General features: G+C 33.7%; 1 protein-coding gene across 1 annotated transcript; it reads left to right on the forward strand.

The window, feature by feature from the left end:
* The first annotated feature begins 393 nt into the window (after positions 1–393).
* LOC149157947 (methylesterase 17-like) lies at positions 394–3,135 on the forward strand. Its single transcript, XM_089433831.1, has 4 exons — positions 394–633; positions 2,327–2,467; positions 2,567–2,692; positions 2,794–3,135. Exons 1-4 carry the CDS (start codon positions 394–396, stop codon positions 3,133–3,135), a joined length of 849 nt encoding a protein of 282 aa, XP_089289957.1.
* Positions 3,136–10,434: the final 7,299 nt, after the last annotated feature.

The following is a 10,434-nucleotide window of genomic DNA, read 5'->3' on the forward strand; positions in this document are numbered from 1 at the left end:
GAACGCTGAATCCATGGGAAATTTTCAAATTTTATTTCTTCAATCTCAAGAATCGGGGTGACCACATAATCGGGTTCTGTGATACCATGACGTGCCATCAGTATTGCACTTTCTTTTTATCCGGTTGCTCTCTTTTGGAGAGTTGTCATGTGCTCGGTTCTGCGTGCAGCCACTTGAGGTTAGGTACCCTGCGAGTTGTCACCGGCTGGTGAGTGCTCACCACCCTAGAAATTGCGTTGTATCCAACTTATATAATGGAATACTCCCACAGCGATTTCAATGCAATCCGACTCTTTAGTGGAACTCAGACAATGCGTTATTGAATTCTGAGATTATTGAACGAGGTCAGTTATTTGAGAGCGGCCAGAGGTGGAACTAAGTAAAAGTGGAGGCATGGAGAAACGCAGGAATTCTGAGAAACCACAACACTTCGTGTTGGTTCACGGAGCAGGGCATGGTAGTTGGTGCTGGTATAAAGTCCAGCATCTTCTTGAGAAGGCAGGTCACCGGGTTACTTCCATAGATTTGGCAGGAGGTGGTAGCAGTACAATTGATCCAAACACCATCCTCTCATTCCATGATTATACAATGCCTCTCATTGAGTTTCTGTCTCAGTTATCAATTTCTGACAAGGTATGCTGTAATCTATTAAATGTCAGCATTCAGACAGTACATCATTTTTGGTTAGTGTCTAATTTTCTATGTTCTTGGTTTATGTGTATGTTTTGTCTGGCAAATTCATATTTACTATTCCTTTATAATGTACATCTTCAACAGCGCTTTTGAAATTTGATTTAATTTCAACAATTGTCATTGTCATATTTTGAAAGTGGGAGAATCTAAGTTGCCTTTTAACTATTTGACTTTGACTTCATTCCTGTTTAGAAATATTTTGGAAATTCATAGAATTTCAATTGTAGTTGTAGTTAATTGTTTGACTTAATTTCTATCTTAAATGTTTGAGAAATCAAATAGAATCTTAATAGGAATGCTTGGAAATGGGAATTCAAATGGAATCTTATTTTAATAGGAATGCTTGGAAATGAGATAGAATCGTGATTAATTGTTAAGAATATGACTTCACTATTTTTTAAAATATTTTGGAAATTAAAAAGTGTTCAAATTTCCAAAATATTCGGAAATTTAATATTCTGAAATTTACAATCCAGTTATATGTTTAGGGGGAACATATTTGTTTTTCAACTTTGTTTTTGTGTATTTCTTTTTAACTTATATTTATTCATATTTTTAAATGATAATTTTAAGATTTTTTCATTTTTGAATCCATAAAACCTCAAAGGCATCTAATTATACAGATTAAACAATTTAAATTCAACTTTTTAAAAATCTCTCTCAGATTTTCTCTGCTCGGGGAAGCTAGCTCAATTGGCAATTGTGGTAGAAATGAAATCTTACAGAACCTAAAGTCTTAGATTCAAAGTGATAAAGTAGACCCTATGGATAAATCTTACATAAATCTCACATTCAAAGTGATAAAGTAAGCCCTATGGATAAATCTTACATAAGTCTCATAGAACAGAAAGTCTTGGGTTCAAAGTGATAAGGTAGACCCTATGGATAAGGAAAGTCTTGGGTTCAAAGTGATAAGGTATTCAACATTTTAAAAATCTTTGTCAGATTTTCTCTCCTCGGGGAAGCTAGCTCAATTGGCAATTGTGGTAGAAATGAAATCTTACAGAACCTAAAATCTTAGATTCAAAGTGATAAAGTAGGCCTTATGAATAAATCTTACATAAATCTCACATTCAAAGTGATAAAGTAAACCCTATGGATAAATCTTACATAAATCTCACAGAACAAAAAGTCTTGGGTTCAAAGTGATAAAGTACACCCTATGCAGAAGAAAAGTCTTGGGTTCAAAGTGATAAGGTAGACCCTATCGATAAGGAGTAAAGTATCTGGCACTAATGAAAGCATATCTCATTATGAACCACCGTCAATTAATTCCCTGAATAAATCAACCTGCATGGATAGATAACGATAATCTCTATCATAATAAATCAACGTAGATAACAATAATCACTATCATACTGAATGTCCTACTCTGACTGTCCTACTTCTAATTTGATAACTTATAAACTTAATTATTATATGTTTTTCCAAAAATATTCTACATAAAAAAATGTCAAAAACAATCATTTTCAAAAACTTATAAAAAATCTCCCATGCCTCAATAGATTCTCAAACATTGAATCGACGATTGAGATTCCAGTTTTCTGCAGTTTAATTAATCTTTGAATCGACGATTGAGATTCCAGATGGAAATTTCTGGAGTTTAATTTATCTCCTAGTATTGTCTCTGCAGGTTGTGCTCGTGGGCCATAGCGCTGGAGGGCTGAGCTTGACATACGCAACACATCTCTTCTCTGACAAGATCAGAGTTGCAATCTATATAGCAGCCACCATGTTGCCAGCAGGCTTCTGCTCTGAACAGGACGTTCAAATGGTAAAGCCCTAAACTAGATCGACCCTTATAATAGTAGAGGAATATTTTCCCCTATTTTCATTATAATGCAGGACTCATTGGAGACTCTGGTTGACACAGGGCGTTCCTCAATTGTTTGAAGAATATGAATTCCAATATGGGCTGGGTTCACACAATCCTCCCACCACTGCAATGGTTCGCAAGGGAGTCCAGCAGGACCTTTTATATCAACTCAGTCCTGTTGAGGTAAACTATGTCATGCAAGTCTTAAACTATATGTTGAAAATGAGAGTAAATTATTTTCCTTATCTAATGGGATATTTCATGTTATAACAAATGTCGCACAGGATGTGGCTCTGGCGTCCATGTTGCTCAGACCAGCACCGTGTTTGGCCTTCAAGACTGCCCGATTTGACGGGCCTGCAGAAGGAGGAGTAGAAAGAGTTCCTCGAATATACATAAAGACACTGCAGGACCGAGTTCTGAAATCAGAGCAGCAGGAGGCAATGATCAAGCGGTGGCCTCCAAATAGCGTGCTCTGTTTGGATGCCGATCACAGTCCTTTCTTTTCTGCACCCCGTGCATTATATCGAATGTTACTCAACGCCACCTCCAACCACTCTAAAACCAATTATCTCGAAGCTGTTCCCACACCCATTGCTTATCTACATTCTCAAAAGACCCGCTAGATATATGGACAGGGTTAAATTTTACAATAAAAAATGTAAAATTTACGTAGAAATACATACCTGAGCGCAACTTGATCGCAGATTTCCCAATAATCTGAGCAACAGCTGGTAAAGTCAATTACTTGATTTTACTATGCCATTGGGATTTTAGATTTTACCATGTCATTGGGATTTTAGAAATACATGCTTGATTTCACTGTGTCATTGGGATTTTAGAAATACAGACTTAACTACCTGAGGGCAATTTATCTGTAGATCGGGAATAATGGGAGAAAGAATATGCAAAGTCGATCTGGGATTTCAGATTTATATACAATATTTTGAAATTTGTTATTAAGAGAGATAAATTGGCACCATAAATATGGTTATGGTGGGTAGCCAATATTTATTGTGTTATTGACTTATTAATGAGTTTGGGTTATAGATTTTATAGTTAGATTTAAGTTATGTTGCATAAGATTCTGGAAAGTGGGAACGTTGGGAACTTGGGTACAGGAGTCTGGAACGGCTAGAGGTTTCCCCAAAAATTACACAAATGACTAAAAAATGACTAATCAGGAGCTGTATTATTATATAATAATAAAATTTAAATTATAAAAATATAAAATATTTTTTAATTAGATAATTTATATAATAATCAAAATTAATATTGAATCAAAATATTCAAATATTAAAATCAATTTAAATATATAAATAGTAAATATATAATCTCTTTTATATATAAATATATTCTTTGGGTGTTTCTCTTCCTGAGTCTCTCCTTTTTATATATATAAAATGTCAAGTTCATTATCAGTTCTCTAACACATGACCAGAGTTTGAAACAATTTGGCTTAAAAGTACAAAGGAACAGTTTTACATATGTTTATCTAGTTATTCTTAAGAGAAAAAGTAAAGCAACTCTAATGTTTAAGCATTGACTGCCACATACAATATGCACACAGAATCGTTTGTGATATATATATACATAAACAACAAAAGTAATACTCATCACCATGACATCGAGATATCGCCCTTATGTGGAGGTGCCACACACTTCCTTAACCCATCAAGAGTTTGCTCCAATTTCTCAATTAAGGATATTGGTGTTAAGGATGTCTTTGGTCTTTCTTCCTGCTAAGGTTTCAACATAAGCTCATGTTTTGTGCACATATTTCTCTACAGGGTTTGTTTTCCCCAACCCTAGGGAACATGAGAACTCCAAAAAAAATAGTCTTCAAAGCTCCCGGAACTTTCCCCAGCTCCCGCTGAAAAGGTAACGTTCCCATACAGTGTCAAAGCTCCTGGGAGCGCAGGAACCATTGGAACAGGTTTCCCATCCCAGGAGCACGGGAACCATTGGAACACGTTTCTGTAACAAAAGATTTAAGAAAGTATATTATCCAACGCTGAACATATATAGCCCTGCACATTAATGAATCAAAAGCACCCTAAATATTGGTTGCCTCTATTATCTCTTATCATTATCATCATATCAAAGAGTAACATGATTAGCCATTTTGAAATAAATTGACACATTTATGGTGAGCAACTAATATTTATTTTGTAATTGACCCATTAATGAGCCAGGGCTACATATGCCCATACTTGGATATAAGCAAGTACATTATCCACCCATTAATGAGTCAGGGCTACATATGCCTATAGTTGGATTCAAGCAAGTACATTATCCAGGGGTGAACATATACAACCAGAAAATCATCATATTAAAGAGTAACATGATTGCTGATTTTGAAATATAAATTGACACATTTATGGTGGGCAACTAATATTTACTGTGTAATTTACCCATTAATGAGTGTCGTAGTCTAACTAGCCGGAGGAATTGCCCGGAAAGTTATGGGAATTTTAGTCATAATTAGAGAAAATCAGGCAAGGATTTTTGTAAATCTCAGTTATAGTTGTTAAACTTCAAAATTTTAGGTGTCTTAGACGTTTTTGATGGTGCTGAATCAATTTCCACCATCAAAAACATGATTCAAACACTGTCTCTACAAAAAAAATTGAATTTTTTTTGCCTGGATTCCGGCCACTTTTGGCCGTCCAGGCAATTACTCTGCCTGATTAGATGACTCCTTAATGAGCCAAGGCTACATATGCCCATAGTTGGATTTAATCAAATACATTATCCACCCAATAATGAGCCAGAGCTACATACAAGGGGTGAGCATATACAAACCCTTCAATAGCACCGTAAATATTGTTTTCCTTTATTGTCTCTCATCAACATCATCGTATCAAAGAGTAACATAATTGCAGATTTTGAAATAAATTAATCCATTTATGGCGGACAACCAATATTTACTAATTGACCTATTTATGATGGACAACCAATATTCATTATGTTATCTATCCATTAATGAACCCAAGTTATATATACTTATAATTAAATTTAAACAAATACCTTATCCAAAAATAAACCTATACAACCCCACACTAATAAATCAATTACACTTTAAATATTGGTTACCTTTATGGTCTCTTATCAATATCATCCTATCAAAAAATCATATCAAAGAGTAACATGATTGTGGATTTCTAAATAAATTTGGTTATCTTTATGGTCTCTTATCAATATCATCCTATCAAAAAATCATATCAAAGAGTAACATGATTGTGGATTTCTAAATAAATTTGTTCTAAATTTGAGGAACGGCATTTATGGTCCATTATCTGAATTGTGCTGCATATATCATTTTTTCTGCTCTTTAATTATTTTTTTTCTCCTACTCACAAATTTTTGTTGCTCTTTAATTAATTATTTTTCTTCTGCCCACAAATTTTTTATGCTCTTTAATTATTCTTTTTCTCCTGCCCACAAATACTGAAGAGGAGAAATCTTTTAGTCTCTTTTACTTTGTTCACTGAAACAAAGATTCATATTTCTTTTTTCCGAACTCTCTCGATGGTCCTGTGGCTCTCAAGAAGTTGCGCAAAAGAAAATGCCATTTCTATAAACGAATAGACTGTTGTCATTTATTCAAACTGTATCTTCTGGGTTGTTTTGTTAGCAATTAGTCTACAAGGATTATTTGGGCTTCGAGACAAAACAAACAAATAATAGAAAACAAAGCGAAAGGTTTACAAACTTAATTTACATGTATTTTTTTTAAAGAAAGAAAAAACGCTATCATTTACATCATTGTAAAAGAGAGTACATGTGCATATTTTTGATCACTTATATCATGCTACTCTAGAGACAGAGACACTATCTTACTTTCATGCCTTAAGACCATTCCCAGATTCTCTATACTTCACTGTTACTAATTCTATGAATGTGACTTTTAGTTGTCCTTTTCATCAAAATGTTACTACTTTACTCTTAATGCCAAAAAAAAATAAGTATAAACTATTTCTATGTAAACATATTCCAAAATACAACATTGATGATCCCATATAATCCTTCAATAAAACATGTACACTCATAACATGATGTGACCAAATCTTTGTACGTAGCCATTTCCAAATGTCTTGTAGTTGATCATCCTTGGTACCACACTGCATGCTTCCTTTGACAATTTTCTGTCACTGTTTTGTCCTCTAAAGATATGTGATATGGAAATATTTTTGAAGTCTTTGATCAACACCCTAATGCTTTTCTTCCAGTTAGTGAGTGAAAGAGTCTTCAAATTATATCTTTTTTTTTCTCATTCTATTACTACCTTTGAGTCTATGAAGGCTACGATATCCTCTACTCCAAGCAATTTGGCACAAAATAGGACTCCCCATAATGCAAGAAGTTCCATCCTTGTATTTGTCCCTTTTCCACTAAACCAATGGAATCGGAAAAACATCTCAGGCCTTATGAAATGGTCCCGTCAAAAAAGCCCACTAGATAAACAACGTGCATATCTCTTAGGCACAAGGTGTTTTGTGGTTTCTTGTCCTCATGGGTTCCATATTCTTTATAGTATGTCGAAACCCTAGTACTTGTCCTCTTGACATCTGACTACACCTCCTCAAAGACGTTGGCGTTTCTTGCCCCCCATATGACCCAAAGGACAAAAAGGTGCAATGTCCTATGATTATTGTACTCCACAAACCATTGCCATAGACTTACCACAATGGCTGTCCTATTCCAATCTGCTATGATTTTCAGTAAGTTAAGCACCCCAAACCATACTAAAACCGAGAAAAGATGCTACAAGAAAAGGTGGTTAATGTCGTCTCCTTGTGCCCTATATAATTTGCAACGTCCCAGTTCTTGTAAACCCCTCTTAATTAATTTATCCCATGTCAAAATTTTGTTGTGAACCACCAACCATATGAAACATTTGAGTTTTTTGGGAGTGTTCCATCTCCAAGACCTGTTTAATCAGTTGAAGCAATGATCTGATGCGTTAGCTTGATAAATGATAGAGTATGCCTCGCTTACTTTTACTTGTCCTTTTCGAAAACCACCATTACATGGCATTTTGTCCTCCTTTAGAGTCAATATTATCCTACAAGCTTAAATTTTAAAATATAGTCTTTCCATTCTTTCGCTAAAGGACCTTGCAGTCTTAGTTCCCCTACATCTTTCCAACAACTTGAATGTAAAGTGGATTCGAGAGAATATGATATGTCCTTGAGAACATGAATACCCAAATCATGTAAAAAGGTAATAAATGAGAACATGAATACCCAAATCATGTAAAAAGGTAATAAGGGCAAAAGATAGAGGATGTTTACCTTCCACACCAAAGAAAGCATCTAGGCCAATTTTCGGAAGGTATACTGAGACGATCTCCCATTTCATGTTCCCAAGGAACCAATTTATGGTTTGTAGCATGCTTCTCCATGATTGTGATAGGTTCATATGATCATGCGCACCCTCTCTTATCCATCCCAGTAGACCACAATTTTAAGGTATTTGACTTTGATTATCCACTGCCATAATCCTTCTCCGCACACTGCCCTCCAAATATTTTTGAGCAAAAAGGTTATGTGAAAACATTTCGTGTCCTTGAAGCCCCATCTGCTTTCACCAACCTATCTTGCTAACACCTCCATCCAAACTAGGTGGATTTTCCTTTGGATACTAGTACTCGCCCATAGAAAATGTGTAATGATGGAATTGATCATTTTTACAATGCCCTTTCGAAATTTATATATGTGCATCGAATATATGAAGATGCTTTGTAAAAAATATTTGATCAATATGATTCTACCCCAAGTGATAGCCATTTATGTGACCACAAATATAGCCACTTCTCTAACTTTTGAGTTACCCAGACCCAATCTTAGTTTTTATAAAAATGATCAAAAATAAAAAGTATATTTTTTCTTTAAAAACAAACATGCTATTAAAAAGAGATTGTTCATTGAAAAAGGTTATCACACCACTTACAAACATGAAGGGAATGGAAGTGCAACTCTAGGATTTAAAAAAAAAATAGCATATTTTAGATTTCTTTCCTTGAAAACAAACACACGATTAAAAAGACTATCTACAATGAAAAAGGTTATCGCACCACTTACAAACATGAATCTATCTTCATTGAAAAATGTTATGGCATCACTTACAAATATGAAGGTAGGGCATTAAGGCATGGAAGTGTAACTCAAGGATAAATAATAATAATAATTCAAAATTAGTATATTTATTTCATAATAATAATAAAAAATTGAAAAGTAACATTTTTAAATGTTGCATCAATTTTTTTTGTCCTTTTATTTAGAGAGATTTATTATAATTTACACACTGTCGGCACAAATGAATTGGGTGATTTGAACCTCGAATTTTCTCACACATAATATTTCATTTTACTTCGAAAACTTAATTTTACACAAAATTTAAAATATAATAATATTTAAATATTTACATATAACTAACTATCTTTATTGAAAAAGGCTATCACATCTCTCACATGCATGAAGGGTATGGAAGTGCAACTAGAGTTTAAAAAAATAAAAATCTAAAACGTACCATATGTAACTCATAATAATAATAATTTAAAAGGAAGCATATCTAAATTAATAAAGGGAAAAAATACAACTATCAATTTAAAAGGGGGACATTTAACTAATGAAAAGGAGACACCAATTATATATATGATTGGCCAAATTATCATTATCACCCACAATCTGAAAAAAGAATATCTAAATCACAAGGAGACACCAATTGTATATATGATTGGTCAAATTATCATATCACCCACAATCTAAAAAGAACATATCTAAATCAATGAAAAGGAGACACCATTATATATATGACTAGCCAAATTATCTCATCACTCACAATTTAAAAAGGGACATATCTAAACCAATGAAAATGAGACACATTTGCATGAAATTAGGATTTCGCTCACAAGCATGAAGGGATGAAATGGTGACCGAAGTGCAACTAGGATGTTGGGGAAAAAAAAAATTACAACCATCAATCCAAAAAGAGGATATCTTAACCAATGAAAAGGACACATGAACTACAATATATATAACAAGTAAAAGGCTGATAGAAGCATACAATCCACTCAAACCCAAGAATATGGAAGGGGGAATTGGATCATTGAACCACTAGAACTATGGCAAGGTTTTATTATGCAATATAAAAAGAGAGATTGAATACCATTAATAATGAGGAGAGATAAAACATAAATAGCATATCAAAGGAATATAACATAAATATTATTTTTGTGGCTTAAGTGGTATAGGTGTTTCATAGAAGTGATTTCTTCCTCAAACTGATTTTAACTTTACAAATTGCAAGATTTAGAGTAAACTAGAGATGCAACTAGAGGAAATAGGAATATGTTTTACATATCTAATATAACTACAAGTCACAAGAATTGGATATAAGGAAACTCTAAACTAAGATCACATCCCTAAACCACCCAATACAAGGGAAATTTTGACTAAGTAAATTGATTGAAGAGCATGCCATAATAGATTGTGAATGTTTGGGGACTTGGATGAGGATTCTTAACTAATTAGGTTTGTTATTGTGCAAGGCTAAAATTGATTCAATATTCGAGAGAATAACCCAAATAAGGTAACTAAAGAATCTACTAGTGCCAAATATGTGACCAAATGCATAAAATACCAATGTTTAGGCTAAATGGCCCTAGCATGGTATTAAGCATCAAATGAAAATGAAATACCATAGAAAGGGAATTGAAGGAAAGTCATGAATGTGTGTTATTAATTTCAATAATGCATTCATGGACCTTGATGTTGTCATATTTATGTTGTATTATCATGAATAATTCATAACACAAACTTCCCATGACAATATTCAAGGGGATATGTTTATAGCAAGTATGAAGTGCAAAATTCATTTGCTACATTTTTCCCAATCATAAGAGATATAATTCATTTCAA

This window comes from Pinus tabuliformis, chromosome 5_2 (genome assembly GCF_031772625.1).
Source record: "Pinus tabuliformis cultivar Carrire ecotype Pingquan chromosome 5_2, CPIR1, whole genome shotgun sequence".
Lineage (NCBI taxonomy): Eukaryota > Viridiplantae > Streptophyta > Pinopsida > Pinales > Pinaceae > Pinus > Pinus tabuliformis.

Bases quoted from the DNA above. Each gene is read 5' to 3' on its own strand.
- LOC149157947 (XM_089433831.1), top strand. From the start codon at position 394: ATGGAGAAACGCAGGAATTCTGAGAAACCACAACACTTCGTGTTGGTT. The intron at 634-2,326 runs GTATGCTGTAAT...TTGTCTCTGCAG, and splicing joins AGTTATCAATTTCTGACAAG to GTTGTGCTCGTGGGCCATAG. The intron at 2,468-2,566 runs GTAAAGCCCTAA...TGGTTGACACAG, and splicing joins CTGAACAGGACGTTCAAATG to GGCGTTCCTCAATTGTTTGA.